The sequence below is a fragment of the Phoenix dactylifera genome, chromosome 8 (assembly GCF_051530095.1).
Source record: "Phoenix dactylifera cultivar Ajwa chromosome 8, Ajwa_hap1_PhDact_Kaust_v1.1, whole genome shotgun sequence".
NCBI classification, from domain to species: Eukaryota; Viridiplantae; Streptophyta; class Magnoliopsida; order Arecales; family Arecaceae; genus Phoenix; species Phoenix dactylifera.
Window position 1 is genome coordinate 29,569,489 of NC_143197.1, and position 24,497 is coordinate 29,593,985.

General features: G+C 39.9%; 1 protein-coding gene across 4 annotated transcripts; it reads right to left on the bottom strand.

Moving 5' to 3' along the window:
• Positions 1-1,160: 1,160 nt before the first annotated feature.
• Positions 1,161-9,780, bottom strand: LOC103714367 (MATE efflux family protein). Of its 4 annotated transcripts, none has more exons than XR_003387037.4 (13): positions 9,406-9,780; positions 9,202-9,311; positions 8,816-8,974; positions 8,556-8,725; positions 7,546-7,681; positions 3,452-3,548; positions 3,217-3,317; positions 2,603-2,766; positions 2,419-2,490; positions 2,169-2,290; positions 1,992-2,087; positions 1,783-1,904; positions 1,161-1,707 (listed from the first exon to the last, which is right to left on the bottom strand). XR_003387037.4 is itself a non-coding variant. In XM_008801580.5 (13 exons), exons 1-13 carry the CDS (start codon positions 9,717-9,719, stop codon positions 1,638-1,640), a joined length of 1,728 nt encoding a protein of 575 aa, XP_008799802.4. In that variant the 5' UTR covers positions 9,720-9,780; the 3' UTR covers positions 1,161-1,637. The 4 variants fall into 4 exon arrangements, 3 of the variants coding, with proteins under 3 accessions (XP_008799802.4, XP_088559583.2, XP_038980865.3); XM_008801580.5 differs by having other exon boundaries at positions 2,174-2,290; XM_088703457.2 differs by having other exon boundaries at positions 2,174-2,290; positions 9,202-9,319; positions 9,406-9,685.
• Between the last annotated feature and the right edge of the window lie 14,717 nt (positions 9,781-24,497).

Genomic DNA, 24,497 nt, shown 5'->3' on the forward strand with positions numbered 1-24,497 from the left:
AATAGAAATTGCCCGGTCAATTGGTGCAATAATTTCTCCTTAGGAAGCCCCAAGCAGCACCATAGAAAGCATTGCCCTACGACCGTCCTGCCATCCATTGAGTCCATGACCTAACTCGACCCAACAAGACTAATCCGCCACCTTTTTTCGGTTGGACATGACCCATACCTAAAATTAGTGATGCACCTATCCGGTATGGATTTTAGTGACTCAACTGTGAGATGGTGTAACTAGCTAGTATTAAAAAAATGGCTATAACTGTTAGAATTCATATATCATGCCCATGATCCAACCCATCCATTCCCATGTTGATGTACTATCATGACCTGAGTCAGGTCAAAGCACCGACCCTTAGCTAATCGATTTACGAACGGGTCTGTCCCTCATCATATCTTCTCACAGGCCAAGTTCGGTTGGCTCTGGGCCAAATTGTGAACCAATCCAAGCCTAACCCAATCTATCAAAGAATTAGATCCAATAACAGAAAAAACCCATTTTATGTCTTCCGTCGAAACAAAAGGCTACATGACATTACACATTAAACATAAGATATTGCCATGGCCTATAAAATCACTAGATGATCCCACGCATTCATTAATGGGTCCTCATTGTATCCTTTGCATGAAAGAACGTTAGTGCAATCAGCCTGTCAGATGGGATGATATTGCTTTGAGATTCACGAGACCGATTTCGAAGGACAGAGAGAGGAGAAGCCCCTTATCTCCATCTTCCCCTAGAGAAATTATACCCGAGCACACCACACCAGCAATGCACCATGCTAATCAGATTTCTTGTTTCTATGGACACCATTTATCCAATAACTCATCTCAGATTGTCGCCCCCTCATCTTGTCTCCAATTATTCCTGTAGTGATATGGTGTGAAATATAATTTCTTCATATGCGATATAATTTCATCATCTTATCTCCACTCAGATACAAGAAAATCTTTAAACAGAACAGTAGTATAGAATAAAAGGCATGCTACACCTGCTATTAGTTTATCTTTTTTCAGCAGATAAATCATGGAAAAGATACTATGATACAGGCATCAGTTTTTGTCTTCAAACTCTCCTGCCTTGCATCTCCACTCAAACTATGCTGTGGGCTAGGTTACCCCATGAGTAAGTTCAACCAATTCATATTCACCTACAGGATCATATGCACAAAACAAATTTATATGGATATATAATAAATAACCTTTAACAGCATCGAAGCTTGATTCTGATTTACAGGTAATGCCACGAATGGCTGGCCAATGGAAGAAGCATTGCTGCAATACATCTAGTGTAGACCTCTGAAAAGGATGCTTGCCATATTCAGTTAGAATCAGTACTCTGCCATGCTCTGCCGTTCATCAGCATCGGTGAATATGTGACTATCAAAGCTATGCATCCTGCCTTGCAGCTATGTTGCCTGCTGTCCATCCAAATCCCCGAGCATGAAAATTGTTTCATTGACTTACCTGTTGTTAATCCTCGCTTGTTTACCCTTCTCATCCCCATTGATTTCTTTCACTCGTTTAACTTTGTTGCCAATGAATTGTTTCTAAACTTGACATAACAAACTGCTGTTAAAACTCATAAGGCCAGCTAATGGTCTAGAAAAAAAGGCTCTTGTGCGATTTCTTTCATAATCATCATTTTTCCATTATCTGTGTCTCCATCTCAGACCAGACCATTTTCCATGGTCCAGTTTTGGTTCCTAACCTGGAATGGCAAATATCAGTAGTGTAACCCATAATAATAATACTTTGATTTCTGAAACTGGGAGTTAGTTTCTACCTCCAAAATCCAGCAGCTGTTCGCAAGCTCATGAAAAGAAACAACCCTGTCCAGACTCCAGCGAGACCAAACATGTGAGCAGCAACCAACAGAAATATTGATGAGACCAATCCCACCAGCACCTGTGCAAAGTTATAATATAACTAGTTATAAGCTTATGAGAAAGCATATTGCAATATGAAGAACCTAGCAAAAACAGAGATCCACACCATCGAGTATGCAGCATATGCAAAGTCTGAGACACCATAATAGAGCCCATCAATTACAAAAGCAAGGGCATTGACTGGCTGCGATACAGCGACAAACTGCAAATACTCTCATTCTTAAGAATGGAGATTCAGATTCCAGTTTCATATAAAACATGATAAATAGCGTGCAATATCAACCTTACCAAGACTCCAGATCTAGCAACGTCCAGAACAGCTGAATCAGTGGTAAATAAATACGAAAAATGCCCAAACCCAAAGAACAATATGATAGCCAGTGCTATTCCAGTTGTGGCCCCAATCTGATTGAAATTCAGCAGTATTGAGAAGACCAACAGCATGTCAAAGGAAAGAAAAGGGTGAACCCAGTTTAATATAAATTGAATATAAATTGCACGATGATGGAATTGACTTAAGGCATGTTACTAGCCTGTAGAACCCTGTATATTATAACACGGGCTTGTTCATAATTCCTCTGGGAGAATTCACGTGCAAGTAAAGCCTGTGAAAGAACTGTCCAGTTATAGAAGTCAAATTTACCCAGACATTAAGATAATGTAATTGTCAAGATGTAAATGATGCAAAACTGCATATAAGGTTATGAAATAACAAACCTGACCGGCAAGCGCTAAAGCATCATTAAGCAGGGAGACTGCCAACCATACTTGCAAGCAAATCTGGTGACCAGCCATAGGAATTGGCCCTTCCCTTGCAGCCAAGGATGTTGCCAGTGTCATAGTAAAGAGAGACGCAATAGTTCTGCTAATTAAGAGACCACCTGCATCAGTATAGAATTACTGACAAAGCTTTCCAGTGAACAAGGATAGTGCAGAATGTGGACGTGCATGCTTATGTGACAAAGTAAAACTGGGGATGAACATCGATTTTGCAGGTGCATGCTTATGTTTATGTCCCAGCTATCACGAGCATCTCTTTGAAAACTGAAGTTATTCAATGAACATGTTGGCTATAAGATTTTTCTGTGGATTTGCATATACATCCATCAAAAGCATGTTCCTTTTATTTTCTTAGGGTCTCACTGAAACAATTCCTAAGGACATGATTTCTTTAAATCTGAGATTTTTCCATCTACATAATTTGCACAAATAAGATTTGTCTGCAAATTTATGTGTCAAGACATCTTTGCCATCAAAGCGAGCATGCAGAGTTATTCAGGATTTATTGATTTACTCAGTTAAAAATTTTAAAAACAAATATTATAACCTACCAGATTTCAAATAACGAACAAATCCACCCCTGAAAATATCAGGAGATAGAAGTACTACTTTTGCATTGAGCTTCCAAAGAAGAATAAAAGCTATCAAGTACCTAGTAAGATGGATGAGATCAAGAACATTAGTTATTAACAACTGAGTCAGAAGGAGAAGCTTTTATTGTATGAAGCATCAAAGTATTAAAAATATGTTGCTTTCACACTATTCCTACAACGGTGGTAGACATACTCAGAAATAACAGTAGCTATTGCAGCACCACCCACGCCGAGACCAAAGATAAATATCAATATGGGATCCAATAGAGCATTCAGTAAGTTGCCAGCTCCTGCATTTTGAGATATCGTTACATTATGCACATTTGAAGGAGGTAAGAAGTCTATCACAGACCATTTCACAGACATACATCAGGTGCCAACCCATGCTGTCATGATGTGAAGCTGATAAGTAATTAATATAATAACTCAATTATATGAAATTTAAATTGTACTAGGTGTCCATTTTTTGGATGAAAATTAAAACGATGAAGATGAAAGAAGTAAAAAGAAAGAAGAGAAAAATAGGAAGTGGGAAAGAATTGGATGTACAGCCTGTCATTCCAATCAAGTTGAATTAACTCCCTATATGCAAGACATCTCACTTAGGTGCTTCTGTATATGTGATACTTCTTGGTATGCACAATATCAGACAATTCTACAAAATACTAGCAATAACATAAGGACTATAATTGGATTGGAAATGGAGAGGCAAAGAAAGGTAGACCTGCAACAAAAGTATGAGAATTTATGAACAAGAATGGGACACGGTGCTGATTCTAGAATACTAGCTGCAAAGTTTGCAAGGCGGTCTAGCCTCTGCCACTGCCTTGCAAAGTCTTAAGCTGCAGACTGAACAATTGCATAAAATTTAAAATTAAATAGGGAAATGAACACATAGGCTGTCACTACTGGTGGTAAAATAAGCTAATAGTTGATTTCTGGCAAGTTTAAAGGCTAGCCTGGGAAGTCTATTGGCAAGTAACCAAACTGGCAAATCAGGCATAGCACAAGAATGCAGAGCAATGAAGGCTGAAATGAGGATCTCTAGGCAACTAAAGGGAACGGGCAGTGATTTATGGAGGGTAGTATGATGACAGAAACAAACCTATCAGTGTACAGGCGTATATTTGTCCCACTGGTGATGTAAAACCCAAAAAAAAAAAAAAGGGGTGACGGGCCGGCCCGAAAAGACCGGGCCCATTTACGATCGTGCCCTAGGCACAATTGTGGTCGAGAGGGGCACGGGAGAGAGAGCGGCGGCGGCGCTAGGGTTGATCGCCAAAGGGGACCAAACACCGGAGAGGAGACCGAGTGCCGAGATCCGGCCGGCCATGGGGAAAGCTCCAAAGCAAGGTTCGCTGTACCGGTCGGTACCGAGCGTACCGTACCCGTACCGATGGGTACCGGTATCGGTACACCAATGTCGGTACGGTCGGTACCGAGCGTACGGTACCGTACCGACACTCGGTACGCCTATACGGGTGCGGCACCGGTACGGGGTTCGGTACCGGTACGGCGAACCTTGCTCCAAAGCCTCCTTTCCTTCGGTGAAGACCATCCACAAATCGAAAGAAGAGAGGAGTTTGATCCAAGCTCGCTTCCTCCGATTTCTTGCCGGAAAGATCGCCGGAACACCCCGTCGGACCAAGGTAAGCATGGCTTCTTCCCTTGTGCTTCCTTTGCTAGGGGTAGGGCTATGTAAAATTGGGTTTTGGCTGGTGAAATCGCCGGAGAAGGGTCCGCAACAGGGGGTACCCTGTTTCGGCCTCTCTCCTCCGGATTTCGCCACCGCTGGCCGCCGGGTTGGCCGGGATCAATGGCATTGGGGGTTGAATCGGGACTGTGGGAGGTCGAAGTAAGGTTCTAGGGCTTTGGTTGGTGATGGGGGATGGTGGATCCGAGGTCTTCTTCCTCGTGATCCCATCCCTTCCTCCTCTTCCTCTCGCGTGGGTTGGCCACCGGTGGCGATGACGGCGGTCGGGGGGGGGGGGGAGGCTGCTTGGGTTGCCGTCGGGTGGGGGGGGGGGAAGAGGCCGAGCCACCATGAGAAGGGCCTTCGGCTGATGATGGAAAGAAGAAGAAGAGGGGGGGGGGGACCCTTTCGGGTGTTGGGGAAAGAAGAAGAAGAGGGACCTCCTCTTCTCTCTTTCTTTTGGCCGGCCACCATCGCCAGCGGCTGCAGCAGAGACGGCCAGCGATGGTTCGGCCAGTGGTGTTGTCGGGTTGGGGAAGGAGAGGGCACAGCCACCACGGTTGTTGCCCTTGGATCAAAAAGGATTTGAGGGAGGAAGATGTATTCCCAACCATGAAGAGAGAGGGATCATTCCTTCCTTTTGGTCTCTTCACCGGGACCGGCCATCATCGCCGGCGTGGCAGCGGCCACGGCTGGCGACGACATAGATCGGTGGTACAGGATGGGAGTCAAGCCACTCCGACTGCCCTAGATTTGAGGGATTGAGATATTTGGGGACCTGGTGATGGACCCCATAGTACATGTGAATTATATTTTAGAATATTTAAATATTGAATAATTTAGTCTGTGAAATATAATTGATGTTGTAGGGGAAAAGTCAGCTGTGCCAGGAGTTTTGATCAGGGGACTCAGCACCCCAGCGCGTAGGTTGTGATTCGGATCTGTGCTTGTATCATTCTACAATTTCTGTAAGAATCCCTACATCTGAGCACTTTTATTTATGCATATATTGGATTTATCGTTGGATATATTTTATCAGTATGTTGCTATTAATTTTTGAGCTTGTATGACACTATGAGGTGTGCATTTTGTTTATTATGAAAGTATAGGAATAATTAAATTGGGAAGGAATAACATATTTTTGAGAAATTATGAAAATATGTGACGTGATTGAAATGTGATTAAACATATAAAACTAAACATGTAAAATGGGTTGGACTAACCTTGTCATGAGATAGCCTCTACGAGCTTATGCGTAGGATAGCTGCACGAGCTTATACGTGGGATAGCCTATACGAGCTTATGCGTAGGATAGCCTCCACGGGCTTACATGTGGGATAGCCTCTACGAGCTTATGCGTAGGATAGCCTCCACGGGCTTACGCGTGGGATAGCTGCCACGAGCTTATGCGTGGGATTTGTGCAGTCTTGGACTGGGTCATGAACTTGGTTAGTCCAAAGCCAGAAGTGAAAAGTCTGAAAACTTGGGAATCAGAGTAATACGGGAATTGATCACATAATGTGAAAAAGGATTTATGATCACATAATGTGAAAAAGGATTTATGTGTATGAAATGGTTACACATATTTGCTGTTTGTTGAGCCTTTGAAATAATGAAATGATATTATTTTGATGTTTTGATCATTTTATTATTATTACTGTGTGGCTGTTGGGATTCTTACTGGGCTGGAAAAGCTCATACTACTCTTACTTTTTTTTCAGAGGCACTGGATTTGTAGAGTTCATCGGGTGGGACGAGAAATGAGATCAGCATGGAGTCTGACTGCTAGATAGTTAGAAGCAGCTTATCTTTTATTGATGAACATTTGAAAATCTTGTAACTGAACCGATTGTTTATTTGGACATGTCGGATTTGTCAATTTGAATTAATTAATTAGTTGTGGATTTATTGAATTGTTGTTTATTTTAGGCCTTACATGATCTTTAGGGCACTGCTCTAGGGCTCATGCGGCCGGTCACGTGCCGGACCCGGATGATGGGTTCGGGGCGTGACAGGTGAGGGCTCATAACTCATTGTCCTTATCTCAATCAGGCCAGGCTGGGCCTTTAGCTAGGCCATCTACCCTCCATGATGTGGAGAAGAAACTAAACATGCAAAGAATTGTTTGCAAATACCATAAACTGTGTTTGGATATAGCAACGCAAGAATATGCCCCCTAGCAATATACATATTGTTTCATTCAATCCTTCAAAAAATATGGTTCCATTCACTTAAAGAGTAGATAATCAGTTAAAAGAGTGGTTAACTAGAGGAAAGATAATCCAAGCACCAAATGAAGACATAAATGGCCAATAAGTACACATCAATGACTAACGAATCATTTCTAATACTCTAAAGAATTCACCTAGCATTTTGTCAAATTCAGCTTGAGTTATTGTGTGCACAGTTCATATAAATATTAACCTTCTGGATCCAAAAATGCAATAACAGAAACTCAGGATTTTGAGCATTCCATTCATATTACTTGTACTAAGTTATGTTCCCATGCAAAAGAATGTGCAATACAATTTTGAATTATTCCATCACAAGGTTTACTTTCTAAAACTAATCTCTGACACTACAAAAATACTTACCTACAGCATATAATGGTGTCTTTGTATCCATAAATCCACGAAACGTGCCTTGCGCTGCAAGTGCTATTACCATAGGTGGAGCACCATATGCTCTTAGAGTAAGAAACTGCTCAGCTGGTATGTGCATTGGTGAGTCCTGTATAGATCATAAACATGTGTTATCTTCTGAACAAACTTTTTAGTATCTATAAAACTATGATCATAAAAAGTAGCATTAAATATTATTTAGTTAGAAAATCATGAGCATAAACATATAGACCCTTAAGACCTTACCCTACCTGTCTGGTTTAATTTTCCTATCTAAAGGGAACAAGTATAACTGGAAAACAATATATTCTATTCCCTATCTATGGGAAAGAAGCTTTCCCTTGAACTCTTAAAGCTAGGCAAGGGAAAGTGGAGATAATATTTCAACACCTAAAAAAAATCTCAGTTCAATGACTCTTCTACCAACTTGAACATCATGAGATTTTAGATTTCAGGTGCCAAATATTGCAATTGACCAAAAAGTTTAAGATGTATCTAAAGTAAAAAAATAACACCATGAAGATGCTAGCTATCACACAATGGATATTATTATTATATGATCTTAACTGTAAGAGATGATAAACATTAAGAGCAAGAGTATCTTGGGTGTTGCTAAAAAAAAGAGCAAGCAACAGTAATTATGGGCCCTGAACATGTAAAGGAAATGGCAATGACAAATAGCTCTGAGTTATTAGAAGCGGAGCAACTCAAGAATTAAGCGCATTCTTCAGCATTCATCGTGTTTCTGAGTGTTGAAAAGTAGGACAAGAAACCATCAAACAGGTCATATAAGGATTTACTACACAGTTGACCACCTTGGCTTTAAATTAACCATTGGAAGCAGGACAATGTGACATCAACAACAAACAAATAAATTGAAAATATAATTCTTCTGATAAAGCATGCCTAGCTAAGTTCAACCCAATAATAAGAATGAAAGCTACGAGTAAAATTTCATGTATGATGAGCATATTTTGACATACAACAGGTATACCCATGGTATTTATCAGGAGCCCTGAGCCCAAGAATAATCCTATCGCTTCTGCAAGTCCAATACCAGCAGCCAAAGCCAATGATGTTGACACTGCTGGAAGAAATTTCCTGCCATCTGAATCACCCCTGCCCTTCAATTTCAACCCCAGAACTTTGTCCCCTATAAACAAATTTAGTTCAATTATAATACTTGTGATCAAATGCAAAAGGTGACAAACACTATTGAAAGACCTAAACTAAATTCATATACTTGTTTCAACACTATTTGCATCGTTCTGCATGCTACTGTCCAATGCCTGCTGTTCGGCAACAAAAGATGTAGTAACATTAAGCAAGGGTATGTTAAACAATTTGGAAACCAGATTGAATACCGAAACCGAGACACCCACTGCTGCCAACTCAACGGATCCTGATGAAAAATTGAAGCGAGTTAATACAATAAACACAGCCCCAATCTTGGATTGAGTACATGCTAGGAAAACAAAACCCCATTTTACATCACACCAGCATAGAAATTTATCATATTTGAGACTACTATTCTAAAGCACCTAGCAATGAATTGTATTGGAGAGTGTAAGCGTTATTGTATTCAGCACTCTGAAGTTTCCGAACCATTTGAAGTCCCGAATTACTTACCCAGATGGCCTACGAAGGCGGTGTCGACAAGCGATGCAATGGGATCAGCGGCGAGAGCCAGTACCACCGGCAACGCAACACTCGCTATCTCCAAGCCAATTTGATCACCCCTAACAATCTCAAATGTAACATAGAAGACTCCCTAGCATCAAAAGATATCAAAGTTCAAGAACTTCAACCCTTTTCCAAACAAAATTGGATTACCTAATACGATCGAGAAAGCGTGGGATTGACGAGAGGAGTGATGCACCGATGGGGTTTCGGATTGGAGGCTTGAATTTGGGCTGGGTGTGGGAGGTCGGCGTTTGTTCGTCCGAGGAGGCAAATCTCGGCGGCTTTTGGAAGCGGAGGCGGGAAGGGATGGGGTTGCGCCTGGGTGGCGGGAAGTTTGACGTTGTCGGGCGGAGGGAAGTGATGAGCGGGCGGAGGAAGAGACCGGTTCCCGCCATGGCTGCGTGGGGGATGGGAAAGAACTCGGTCCGTTGGTTGCCGGCATTCTGCAACCATAAGCTTTTCATCCTCTCCTCCTATCCAAGGACTCGACGGAGATTATTTGGAAAGAAGTTGCTGGGATACGGTTACCCACCAGTGTTCTTACCTCTCCCCTATATGTGTGCCATTGTGACTTGGTGCTGCCGTTGTGGGCTTGTGTTGATTTGAGTTCAACTGATCCGAGTTGAGTCCGAGTGGGTGGCTAAAGCTTTAGAAATGGAATCTTGGCATATGTGGATTATCCTGACCAAACTGACTGCTACACCATGTACAAGCAGGTCCTTTGCATCCTAAATCAAATTAATCCTCTAATTTGGAGAAAAGCTCTGAATTCTGGACTGTCTCTGTCCTCCTTCAAGCTTTTACCACCTCTCCTTTTCTGAGCAAGAAATTACACACATCTAGATCATGACTTCTAAATAACCCTTTGATAGGATTGGAAAAAGAGGTTTGGAGGCCCTTCTGTAGCTCCAACATGGCGCATTTAATGAGAAGAGTTCCAGAATCTTAGAATCAAGATTACAGGCTTTAACTGTGATTGGGTTTGCCTTGGTGGTCCACTCGTCTGCTTAGCAACTAAAGAGTCTGAGTTCGATTTTTGGATGGTGCATCCTGACAGCCTAGAATGATAGTAACATTGCACTCAATCTACTTGATGCATTTTTTCAAAGTGGACCGAAATCAAAAGTGGCTCATGTTCATTGATTACCAAAAGCTCGCTCCAAATTTGACTGGAAATCAATAGCCTTGATGAAAATCCATCCTAAGCCAAGTTTTTCTGGGTCAGATGTGCAGGCTGCTGGGTCCAATCCAGCCCGTTAAATTCCACCACTAAAAAGGGCATTATAAGGACACTTTATGTTACCAACCTGGGCCCCTTAAAGTTCACTTATCTACAAGTCAATTTGGAAGTTCTAAGCAACTTAACAATGACGGATGAAGACGGTTGGATAATATCCAACCTGTTTTTAGCCCTACTAATATGTTTCTTCTTTCTGTGGCGCATATAATGCACGTACTATTTTTTTAATTAAAAAAATTATATAAATTGAAACAATAATTAAATGTTAAAAGAAGGATTCAAATTTTTGATCTGTTATTTTATTTTAATACAAAATTGTATAAATAACTCATAAAAAAACGTTAGTAAAAAGAGCTCGGACTTTTGATGCCATGGTTAGAACATAAAATAAGGGGTAGGGAGATAGAAAATGCATGAGATGAGCAAAAACATGATAGAGAAATGCAGACAATCAAGCATGCCTCATGCAAGGATGCATCGTCGGAGTATATGTTATATATTAGTATCGATAAGTGATTTTCGATCGCCTTGCTATACCATCTCTTAATCGCCATGGAAAGGCTTCAGTGTACCTTCTTCATAGATGCGAGATATTGCATGGGCTCGAGATAATACACTCTTCCGATTCTTTGACCGGACGATCTCATAGCCTACATAAAAAATGAACGAAATTGGTAGCCCGTTACATTTGTTCATCCATCTTTCGTTTCCCTAATTTGGTACATCGGAGAACTCAAATCCTGCAAGGGCCTACCAACTCTGTCCCGGTCCTTTTTTTTTTTTTTTGTTGGATGCCCTCTTCCGAGGGCACGTCAAGGTGAACTTTGATGACAATGGCAAAATTTAGAGGCACTCTGAAGAGTTTTAAGCTGCTACCTGATGGTAGGTCCTACATAATCCCGGCAAAGATACTCAGGTGGCTGCCACCTGCTCTGCTGCAGCGAATTGCAACGTTTTCATGTGGTATTAATTGATACTAACATAGCCAGGTCCTCTAATTACAGAACTTAATGACTCGGTCAGGCCTAGACTACTGTATCTCATTTGGTTATCAATTCATATTAATTATAGACCCTTGGCAGTACGGTCTGCTGTTTTTTTCTTTTTTTGCCTAACTGACACAAAATGAAGTCATTGTAGATGGCCAGCATCCAGTTCGCAGTCGGTACATTTTTACAGCAGAAAACAACAATAGCACTTAATTTTGCTACTATTGTAGCATAGCCAAGTGCACTATATTTTAAGAAGTAATTCATAAGGAATTGACTGAGGATTCTCTTGGTCATGGTTCAGCATGGGGCCCTGCCAAACGTAGATAAGATAACTACGACATTGTGCATGGGTTCGTCGGAGACCAAACCTAGAGTTGAAGTCCCATCAAGATGAGTAGAAGCTTATTGGGACCCAACTTGGTTTGGTGTGCAATTGCTCAAGATATCGAACCAGCCAATAAATTTCAGCATGGGTCTGACCCTGGGTGGCTGGGTCCGGTTCTACTCTGGACCGTTTTAAATTGGGTCAGATCAGTCCTAAACTGATGTTCCTGCATGTGCTTCACTGATATCAGTGGTTGGCCATTCAAGAAGACCTGGGCAGTGCACTTTTAACCAGTCAAGCATCCCGGATCCAAACCATTTATATTCGGACCCTAAAAATTTAAAAGTTTCAATTAGCCATTAAAACTTTACTTTTTTATTGCAATATGGTCTCTTTGCATATCTCTATTACAAAACGTTATCACGTGATTATCACATGATAACTAAGTGTTTGTAAAATTTTAGAAACACCTTTTTTTACAAATTTAGCAGGGCTCTTATTTTGGTGGTTGAAGAGGAGGGGAAGGAGAGTCAAGTGACTCTCATAGATACATGACCTACATTAAAAATTAACAAAGTAGAGAAAATATTCAATAAAAAATAAAATTATCCTGCCATGTACGAGAAACGTATCCTTCTCCAATACTGTTTTGTGTTTTTTATCCACTTCCCTACAAATTTTCTCAATTTTTATACCTTTAAACACACCCATCATTAGTCTAACTCTTAGTCTCTGAATTATATCTTTTTTGCTCTCTGTTTATATTCTTGACTGCCTTGATTCGGTCTCTTTTTTTTATTTTTTTTTTCGATTTTCACCATTCTGGTTCTATTGGGGCTTCGATGTTAAACCTCTGATAGCCAGATGGGTCGGATTGTAACAAAAACAAAATCTTGATAGCAAAATGAAATATTTTAAAGTTTTAGAATTTTAAGTGTATCTTACTCAAACTTAAAACAAATGTCATTGTAATTCTACATGAAAAATAATCTCCACTGACTTCACATTCTTGATTGCACCAGACAATATTTGCACCCTGCATATCTGTTTCCATTACCCAACGGCTGAACAATCCCCATGGCTTTCTTTTCCCGAAATAAAAGAAAAAAAAAAAGGAAGTAAACATGGGATGAGGTTTCTAGCTCCATGGTCGTTAATGTACCTCCAGAAAACAACAACATTAAACCCCTCATGTGCTTCTGACTTCTGTTTGTGTGTGTGTGTGAGAGAGAGATGGAGAAGAAGAAGTGGGCACCACCCTGCCACATCGATTTCTACGGAACCCAGAACTGAAAAAGGCAAAGCAGCAGAATAGTATTATATTACTGTAATTCACATGAACCCTGTCCCAGTCCCCACAGTACGTACCCAAGTATTAGATATCAAGGAGTGCCTGCCCATAAAAGAAAAATTTATAAGCACCATGGAGATGGCGTCAGCATGATTTGGGGGTGAAAAGTGACCCAAAAGCCGTGACCTGCACGGAGTTTGCAAAAGGTCAACGTCCCCCCTTGGCTGGAACCCATCTCCATCGATTCCGGGGCCCCACCTCTCTTACCGAGCCCTTCTTCTTTCGACTGGTTTAGTTTAATCGTAGCTGAAGTACCACCCTTGTCCGCAAGCCTACGGAAGTAAGGAGAGAGAGAGAAAAATATTAAGCAAATGAGTCCCCCCTGAACCTCAGGCTTTGGACGCTGTCCAAGCGCAAAAAACATGACACATGGGGTGAAGTCATGGGAACCACATATGGGTTCTCATTGGAGCTGAAGCATTTCAACGATTGTCACTTGACTTGACGGAATGATAGATTATAGATAGACATATTTCTGTAACCTTGCCGGATATACCAGGTATCCATTTTATTAATTAACACTTTCATAAACTCATGTTTATAGTAGTGTCAAACACCTTACATATAAGGTTAGGAGTCGCATCGATGAGGATAATATAATTGGTTACAAGTGAGAGAGCCTCTGTATGGTTGATCCCAAGCATATAGGATGGAGGTAATACATGTGAGATCATCTCCATTTGATGTGCTCGAGATTGCATGAACTTTTATTTGAGATAAGGAAGGAGTCTTCATCATCAAAATCTGCGAGAATAACACCATTGATGATGGTATATATCCATATTGTAAGGGGGCTTTAGATAGTTCAAGAATAAGAGCACTGACATGCTTTAATGCCTGCAATAAGTTATGTCCAAAAACGACCATACAGACCATAAATTACTTCATAAATTTACCTCCACTTGCAGTAATTCAGACCTGTGAAAGTAGGGAGCTGACCATGGTATGTACCGAGAAGGAAAGCAAGGAGCCATGGTCTACCAGTTGAGCTAGCCAAACGCTGGTTGCTGTTGTCCGCTCGAAATAGACATAAAAGAAGAGGAGAGCAAGAAATTAAAGAAGAGACTACAAACCCTTCAGACGCTTCTTGAGGGTATTCTTGGGAGTAGGAAGAAGCCATAAAACTCAGGATAGATAGCGCATTAGATGAATGGAACCTTTTTGAGCTTCATCTTTACAGTCCCCTTGTTATCATCCATGGCGCTATCCCTCCTGAGCTTTACGGATTCTTCGATACTTTTTTCATGATCTTGATCTGCTAAACGCGTCAGACTATATATACCACTTCCCTCCTAGTCTTGAAGGTGATGGTGGATGTTCCAGCCTCCCTCTTTTAACTTCATCTCTCTACCAAATTGAGAGATGATGAGAAGGAGGGGAGGAGGAGGAAGAGATTGAGAGGGTAACCAGACCTCCAAGGGAGAGAGATAAGGGAGGCTTAATATACAAGCAGTGGGAGAAGGGGTTGAGGAGGGGTTGGGGCCATGGGGGGTGTATTTATAGGAGGGTCCATGGGTGGGTGATAGGGCTGTGTGGAGGACGTGAGAAGCCAGAGACAAGAGTGACGTCTCTCGGGACATGAGAAGCCTTGACTTGGCATGGAGAGAGAGAGGGAGAGGGAAGAGGGAGAGATGGAGCCATAGAGGGTGAAGAGGAGGAGGTCCTTTTCTTCCTTTTCTTCAAGCAAAATTTTCTCTTCATGGGGTGGTAGTCCTGGTCACCCTCTCCTCTCCCCATGAGATAAGGTACCATCAACACACACTAGAAAAAGCTCTTCACCTTTTTGAATCTCTCCATGGTTACTAAAATGCCCTTAAAAGATTGTGGTTTGATTAGGTTTCAGCAGTAAAGGGGAACATATGGTGTCAGGATCTATGAATATTTGAGTCGGTAGAATTTAAGTTTCACCAATCATTTCCGCAGATTTTTGACTCATACCTTGACTGTAGTCCTTGGCCTTTATAGCCGTCTAAAAGCGGGGCAGGGCATTTGATCAGACAGCTGGAGTTTGTCAGATCGTGATGAAACTAGACTTATGGCCTGTACTGCTGTACATGAGACGGTGTTTGACCAGTCAATGTCAGGTGGATGACCTAGATGAGCTTGTTGCCAAAGTCATAGATTTGGTAACAGGGTCTTAGGTTTTGCAAGTTGGAATTGGTTTCAAAGTTTAGTTTTTTCCCTTTTTTTCTCTTTTATAAAGCTGTTTTTTCAGTTGTCTCAATGCTTAGCTTATATGTCAATGTCTTCTTGAGTATTAGACCAAAGGCTAATTATTATCCTTTGAAGCTAACACTTCATCATTTTCCTTGGGTTTTAGCTAGCTAAGCAAAATTTGTTGCTTTCTAGAAAGATGTGGCATTTTCATTGAATGGCATTTGATCAAGCATGTGGATATTCCTTACTGGTCGATCTAAAGCTACCATCTTCACTGTAAGTTCACTAATAATTCAAGTTCAATGACAGAACATCCTAAAAGACTGCTAAATATATATATATATATATATATATATATATATATATATATGTGTGTGCGCCAAGACTTAGTAGATCTATGAACTCTTATGCGCGCGCGCGTTGTGCCAAGACTTAGTAGATCTATGAACTCTTATGACAATATGCTATGTTTTGCTCACGAAAGATGTTCTACAATCAAACTATCAAAAAACAAAATTCAAAAAGTCATCGGCAATTACAGCATCTAGCAAAACGACATCGAGACTCTTTATTGCACCTGCATCTGATTTTACTCGAGCATTTCTATAGATAAAGTTTCAAAACCAAATAGCACTACCAGCTCATTTATATTATTCTTATCTCAAATATTTCTATTACTATCTCTAGACATACTAAAGTAGTTGCCTATAGTTACAATTTGAGAGTATTGAGTAATTAATAATAATGTATGAATATATTTTTTCTAAAAAAAAGAGGTAAAATGGTCAGAAAATCATGACTCTTGACGTTTGCCAAATCCTCGACGACTTAGAAGGTTACTAATATTGTAATTCACATATGCCATGCACATTTTTGACCAAAAAAATAATTTAGACAAAAAAAGCAATGCACCATTTATACTAGTTATTTATTTATTTTTGGGCACATCAGCTGCTCACACTAATATCGCATGAGCACTGCTATTGGAGTCAAGAAAAAGGATGCAATCCAGATGTAAGGGAACAGATGCAAGGTGGAAATAGAAAAAATTTTCAGAATGGTGGGCGGAGAAGAAAATAACACAAATATTGCTAATCAGGTAACATAACCACTTCTTAAGCGATGGAGGAGAAGGAAAAAAATTTGGGGGAAGAGAGGGGGCAAAGTTGGGCAGAGGGAGATGCATCCTTGTGAAAAATTCCCTCCTGTTCCCACCGAGCCAAAACCCATACCTCCATAAAATTCTGATAAAAAATATCCACTGACTCGGCCGGCCCTGGCCTTGCGTTGGAACTTGAGCCCTCCCCCCGGCCTTGTGGCTCTCCCGGGACCGACTCTTCGTACCCTCTCTCCAACACGAAGGCCTCCTTCAAGTAACAAAAGGACAAGAATGCCCCTACCAAGTTTTCTCCTCCGAGTTACTTTTTTTATCTCTCTGGCTCTGACCAAGCTGACACGACAACTAATGCCATGTCCTCCCTCGCTCCTCCCCACTCCGCTGCGAGAATGACGGGGTCGATCCCGGCCCGGGCGACCTTTTCGAGGGTAAGCCTGTCATTGTGCCATGATGTGGTTGTGCTCACCGCACGTGAGTGCAAACTTTCTGTGACCGAGCTTGGCTTTCTAGCTCGCCTTTTTACCGTTTTAAGGCTGGCGAGACAACTGATGACCAGATATCTCATGTAGTATATAACATGGGATACCTCATGAATGAAGTTTCAAAATCATTGAGTAATCCAGATATCTCATGTAGTATATAACAACCATGGTATTGAAATTATAGTTGCGGTCTTGTTACTAAGTTTTGTAACCAAACAAAAGCTTTGTACATTCTTCTCTTTCACCAATGTAAATTTTCTTGTATAAATAAAATTGGGTGGCTAAGCCTCTCTGCTAACAAACAGGGGGCCAAGCCGCCTCCTTTCTAAAAAAAATAATTATTATGATCGCTAAATTGTCCAAAACAACAATTGTTGGCATCATGAAAAAGAGTTGAATGGATGCAATACATGTTGGCCAATTCAGCAACATGTACAAGCTAGTTTAAAGAAACGGTAATAGTTATGTCAAGAATATCTAATTTAACAATAATTAAATCTAAAGCGCAAACGAAGTCAGCTGTGCATGAGCGGTTCGGCCTTGGCTTGCTATCAGCTCGTTTGAGCTCGGCTCCACTAGAAACAAGCCAAGCTCAAACATGTTTGGGAGCTAGACTCGTTTGTCTTACTGTCAACTCAAGCTCAAACACGCTTCAACACTAAGCTTCTAAACGAGCCAGATCCGAAACGAGGCTTGCTCAAATATCGTTGAGAAACTCGGATTGGTTTAACTAAAGCCCTACTTAGAGCTTAGTTGAGCCAAGCTCAGAGAAGCTTGTTCATAAAACTGACAGAGCCAGGCAACCTGCTACTTGCTTGTTTGCTTCCCAAGTGCAATCAAGTATCTCTTTATCCTTAGCATTATGAATCCCTGGGATGCAGCAGCTCTAATATACAGCAAAGCTTTGAAGTATTTATCCATAATGTTAGCATTCAGCAATCCTGACTAGTCAAGAACACCTCTCGGTGTTACTTCGTTCGCCACCGGTTTCCGTTCAGGCCTTCAGACCACTGAGGATAAAGGCCCTGACTCCCATGTTTCCGGAAATGCCATCGGGATATCATCAAATCTCGCTGAGACCATCGTAAGACACGGAAACTTACCCCCTGGCTCCTTCGTGCCAAAGGATATAAATAGGAATGTGAAAATCGTCGGGGGTATTAAAGAGAAGTAGTAGAAAATTCTCTGGGGTGGTTCTATATACACCCCCCCTATTGCTCAGGACACCCCCCAAAAATTAAAAAAAATTAAATACTCTCTACACCCCCCCATTTGCTAAGGACACCCCTAAAAAATTAAAAATTCCTAAATTACCCCCCACCCTCCCCACCCCCTCACCTAAATTGCTCTCTACACCCCCCAAACCCCCCCCCCACCCCGCTCTTCCCCTCCAAAACACCTCGCCAACGCCCAAAACCCCCCGTTCCCCCTTCTCCCTCTCGTCGCCGGTATTCTCCCGATCTCCGACCACCTCGCCGGCTTCTCCCGGAACCACCTCGCCGGCTTCTTCCGAAATTTTTTTTTTCACGGTTCGTGCTCCGTTCGGCACTGGATCGCCGAACAAAAGGCTTCTGTTCGGCTGAACAGTGCCGGACAGAAGCCTTCTGTTCGGCACTGTGCAGCCGAACATATCTGTTCGGTTGAGGGTTGCCGAACAGAAGGCTTCTGTTCGGCACTGTTCAGCCGAACAGAAGCCTTTTGTTCGGCGATCCAGTGCCGAACGGAGCACGAACCGTGAAAAAAAAAAATTTCGGGAGAAGCCGGCGAGGTGGTTCCGGGAGAAGCCGGCGAGGTGGTCGGAGATCGGGAGAATGCCGGCGACGAGAGGGAGAAGGGGGAACGGGGGAGGAGGGGTTTAAGGGGGGTTTGAGGGGTGTTTTTTTTTTTTTCTTTTCAAAACGAAACGGAGGAGGAGGAAGGGGGGGTGTATGAGAAAATTTCAAGGGCAATATGGTAATTACACTAAAGGTTAGTTTGGGTTTTTTTTTTTTTTGGTTTTTGGGGGGGTGTCCTGAGCAATAGGGGGGGTGTATATAGAACTACCCAATTCTCTGCTATGTAAGCTTCTGAAACAGGACTGCTAACTGGATTGTCTCGTTTGTTGTTTGGCACTCTGAAGTAGTCCTATGAATAGATGATATTGCCATTTTTATTCTACTATGTTTTTTTTTTTTTGCTTGATTCTTTCGGCAAGTGCGCCGGCGTCGAGTACTCGGACGCCGGATGTTTTGTGAGCCGGACCGGCCATTGCCGGGGCCGGCCGGCCCAGTCCACCCTAGTGGATTGGTTGTACCTTCGCTTATGATAAGAGGTCATCTAGTCACCATCACATCCATATCACCTCTTACTCTTTCTCTCTCTCCATAGACCAGAAGGCTTATAAATGCTCCATGTGGGCGTGGGATGAATAGCCATTACGGACCCCCGGGCCCATCCCTTATGATTTGCAGTCTCTCCACTACCTAAAATATCTAACGGGAGGTAGGAAAAGCGACTTGTTCCAAAGAGAAGACACGCATGGAGGACCATGAAGAGAATCTGCAATAAAGTCTATGGGACTCGCACTCTGATTTAGAGGTAATTGTTAGGGCTTGAGGTACGCAGGAGTCACGTGGTGTGGTCTTTGTTGGCGTTATCCCCCGTCTAGTTTGATCCTGCAAAGAGAAATGGGAGGGCAACACATGTTCTCACACAAACATGTAACACTAACACAATGTGAGTGTAGCTTTCCATTCCTCCCCACTCTTGAACGGGGGTTAATGTCTTTCGTGCTAAAAGAAAAATTAGCATTCCTTCGTATGGATCCAATATCGTACAATAGTCACTTCAAGATTTATATAGATGGATAAATGAACATATTCGAAATGCTTTAAAATTTATGCAGGATTCAATCGAAGATTGATATCTCGAAATAAGCATGAAAGATACAATTCGGACCCTAAAATCTCTCTCGAGGATAATGCATGCAGTAGAAAAGATACACCATCATGTGTGCAAGATTCTGTATTGTCGTCGCATTGCTCTAGTTGGATGGATTGGTGGGAGTCTTATGGGGTCTGATTTATGTAATGATTTTTTATTTCTTTTGCACATGCACCTGCCGAACAAAAATCATATGGGGCGGGGACCATAGAAAAAAATATGAGGTGCACTTCCTATTTTTCCATGTTTTTTTAGTGCACATATTAAAAATAAACTCAAAAATCATAGATTCTTTATATTAACGGAGTTGTCAGTTTTGTGATTAAAAAAGGAGAGAAAATTATAGTACATACTATGTGACCAAGTAATGCATGCTAAGCAAATTAGTTGCACTATAAGAAAATTAGGCATTACTAACACTTTTTAATGTATATATCGACATTTATAAGCATCAGTAGTTTTATTTCCGATGCTTTCTAAAGCGATGCAAAAGCGTCGGCTATGCTACATCAATAATTATCTTGACGATGCTTTTTGAAAGCGTCTCTAATTGTCAACGTTTATTAGCGTCACTAATTGTGGATGCTTATTCGCATCGCTAATTGCCGTATCTCTAATTAACGACGCTAATAAGCGTCGGTAATATATCTTTTAACGGTGCTTTAAAGCATTGTAATAGTTAATTTTTAAAAAAAAAATAAAAAATAAAAAACTTTGTCTATATTTACCAAACACATACACAATAAAAATTATATAATAATATATATCACAATTAATTAGATCATTCAAAATATTCATATTGTTAAATATGATTACATTTACATTATCAATTTATATTTACAATATGCTTCGAAAAACATAAAAAATATACACATAAAACTCCTAAATAAATAGTCTAAGAGCTATCGACCATCAAGAACCTACAAGAAAAAGATAGAAACTTTAGAAGTTAAGAACACAAAAATCATTAAGCTCATACAAAAATACATGATAATTATGCAAAATATTCAAATAGATGTAGTTATTTATCTGAGAAAGGACAAACCTATGCAACATAGATGCAATCTGGTCAAGCTGAGCCCTTCAAGATTGCATCTTTGTTTGATGGCTCTGTCTCATCTCCTCAATCTTTGTCTGATGGCTCTGCTTTATCTCTTTCATCGCTTTCTTTAGACTACAAACCTCTGCAGTGCTACTACTTTATCTGGCATTTCAGGTATATCTGCTCACTGCAGATAACTGAGTGGGGATAACTCCAATGCCATAACCCCTCACTCGACCATAACACTTCGGGTCCATCAACTCGGCGAACATCTGAGCTTCGATGTGATCGGTCTTGTCGGATGATGATGCCTCCTCGATATGCTTTAAAATAAGGGATATATCTTTGTTCTATATTTTAGAAAAAAAAGGTCACATATTCATGTTTAATAAAATAAAACTAATAAAAAATCGTTGCATAAATTAAAGATGAATACATACAACTATATTTCTTGACTCCTTTCGGACAAAGATGTCATCTCAATGGGTGTGAGTCATCTTGTGGAACTCCACCTTACCAGGCTCCCTCCCATACTCTTCCATCTACAATAAAAAGTATATTGGCAAGTTATAGGAATTAATCTATGATAGAAGAGTTTCCAAGAAACTTACAAATTCATCTCTATGTCTAGCATATCTCTTCGAGTCTAATATGTAAGGAATTGCCGGAGATGCTCGTGCAGCTCTACCAATGTCAGAATATGTCTGCTAAAAAAAGTAAACAATATAATATATTCGAAGATGGTTTCATACATCCATGGTGATAAATTATATGAAATCAAAAAAATCGGTCAAGTGTTATATGTAGAACTCATCGTTCGAAATGGATTGAACCCATCAGTAGCTAAAACCAGCCTAACATTACAAACATCAAAAGCAAATTCGTGATGTCTATCATCAAATACTTTTCATGCTAAACTATCTGCCGTGTATTTTGATATTTTATCCTTCGTACGATCTTCGTCATGCCATCTCATCGAGAAAGTTGTCTTTGATGATGCATACATCCTTTTCAATCTAGGTATGAGAGAAAAATACTGCAAAATTTTGGCCGATTTTTTCTTAGTCCGTGCATCATCCAGTTTATTCAAAAATCATACTCTTCTTTTTTATATTTTTTCCATCATGAATATCCATATATTCGGTACGACTCTTAGTTCACATTTTCATCATGATATAAAATACAGTCATTCGAACAACTGTATATTTTCTTGTATCCAAAATCTAAATTTTTTACTAGTTTCTTGGCTTCATAAGAAGATGATGGCAAAGTAACATCTTTTGAAAATGCATCTTCTAATAATTGAAGCAGCATAGTTAAATACTTGCTAAACCAACCATTCAAATATTTTAAAAAAATAAATACACAAAAAAAATCTGTTGAATTTTCAATACCATATCCAAGGGCATCTCTGAGTAAGCTCTTTTTATCATTTTTTCCTACAGAATATTTTTTCATATTACTGGATCCAAAACTATAAGTGTGTTCTAAATAGAAGGGTTGGTTACATGGAGACGACAATATGGACTCTCCATAAAATATTCATTTAGTATAACCCTTTACAAAACCATTTCACACCTAGTATTTTTCAACAATTATTAGAGTGAGAGAAGAATAATTTACACATTTTCAATATGGACATAAAATCTTTTCATTCATATTAGATTTCTTAAAAATAAATTTAATAAAATTCTGAACTCCATCCAAATATTTTTTTGCTAAATCTCAACTTATTTATTCAATTTTTATCTATTCTATTAGAATACCAATTGAACGCAACTTATTTAAAAAAGATAAACAAAATTAGACATCGATCTATTAAGTATACTTCAAATATATTTAAGTATACTTCAACTTTAATCTTAATACAGCTTCATGTATCTCACATGGTAGTGGCCTGGTCTACATAAAAAAAAATACTTGATTATTCTACTATTAATCTTATTAAGAAGTCACGAATGCAACTTTCCAGGTCTGGATCATCTAATGACAAATATATTTTCTTAGCACATGATGTCTAAGATCTATGCTATCATAAATACAGAATCTTAAGCTCGTTTGTCTATTGCACTTGTTTGATGCTTATAAGTATTCAATGTTTATACTACCATAGGATACACTTGGTGCCGCATGGAGCTACCATTTCCATTGTTGTGCTGTCGTAACTCATATCTTTAGTTAAGATGCCAAACCGATAGCAACAAAATTTCAGAATAAAATTATTTATTTGAAGAAGATTATAATAAAAAGAATATGTTTTCTATACAAATAAATATAAGAAATATTAGCAACAAAATTTTAGAAATTTTTAGGTTTTCTAAAATTTTAGGCCAAAGTTCAAATAACAACTCAAAAGGAGAATATTCTGAACATAAAAACTTACTAGCGTAGAGGAAGGTCGGCTGAGATCCGCAACGGAGGAGGCCGTCGACTGGAGGAGGATGGTTAGCTAGATCTTCGAAGAACACCGCGGATTAGCTGTGGGTATAGGTAGCAAGGAGGGGGAGAAGAAGGAGGATGTTGGCAGAGAAGAAGGAGGTGCTGGAGAGAAGGAGGAGGAGAAGGATACCTGCGCGGACGAGTAGAGGTGGAGCTCGACGGGTTGGTCAATCGATTCGGGCATCAGAGAGAAAAGAGGGTTGAAATCAGAATGCTAGGGGTGCTGGGTTGGGTTCAATATTGGCTTCTGACAACATTTATAAGAGTTGTCTTAATATTGACTTCCAACGACATTTATAAGCATTGTCTTAGTTTAATTCTCGATTTATTCCACTTCTAATGCTTTTAAGCATTGTAATATACCGACACTAGTAAAAAGTATCGACAAATTTTGGCATGGTGACTAAATTGCCAACGCTTCTTTTTAGCGTCGGCAGATCATAGTCGGAAAAACCTCTTTTTTCTGTAGTATTATTTAGTAAGCCAATACTTACATCTAAGTAAATCGATACATAATTTTTAGAACGACAGTATTTACCAATATACAATATATAGTCAGATGATATATACTTAGCAAATTAGTCATCTAACAACCCAATGCACACTTTCAAACAAATTAATACATAATTTCTAAAATATCATATTCACCACTACACACAACATGACTGGTGATATACATTCGTTGACTTTCTGATATATATTATAAGCTTATGTGGTACACATTTTGTAGTGATCCAATATATGCCTTGAGATAAATTGATACAAAGTTTTAGAACATGCTTTTTATTAGTACATACTACACGACTAACACTACAAGCGAGATGATGCATACCCAACAATTAATCATCTCGTTTTTTTTTAAATTATGATATTGATGGATTTCGTTAGTAACAAGAGTCTTATTTTTATTTAACTTTTAATTTTTTTAAAAAAATAAATGCTTAAAAATTATAATAAAATAAGAATTTTGTCCTATAAAATATTCTACCGCTTATGATTTTTCCTACACCATTCCATGTTGGGTAGGTGGAATACCTATGCAAGTAATGAAAGTTCCTTTATGTCTAATTAATTCCCTTCATTTATAATTCATGGACGCGTTCTTCCCTGGAATCATGAATATTTTAATTTCATAGCATTAAATAGGTACAGCATTAAGGTACTACAACAAATAA

Coding starts and splice junctions, on each gene's coding strand:
- LOC103714367 (XM_008801580.5), bottom strand. CDS start 9,719: ATGAAAAGCTTATGGTTGCAGAATGCCGGCAACCAACGGACCGAGTTC. Junction 3,318..3,451: donor ATAGCTACTGTTATTTCTGA/GTATGTCTACCA, acceptor CCATCTTACTAG/GTACTTGATAGCTTTTATTC. Junction 2,767..3,216: donor TGTTCGTTATTTGAAATCTG/GTAGGTTATAAT, acceptor ATACTGATGCAG/GTGGTCTCTTAATTAGCAGA.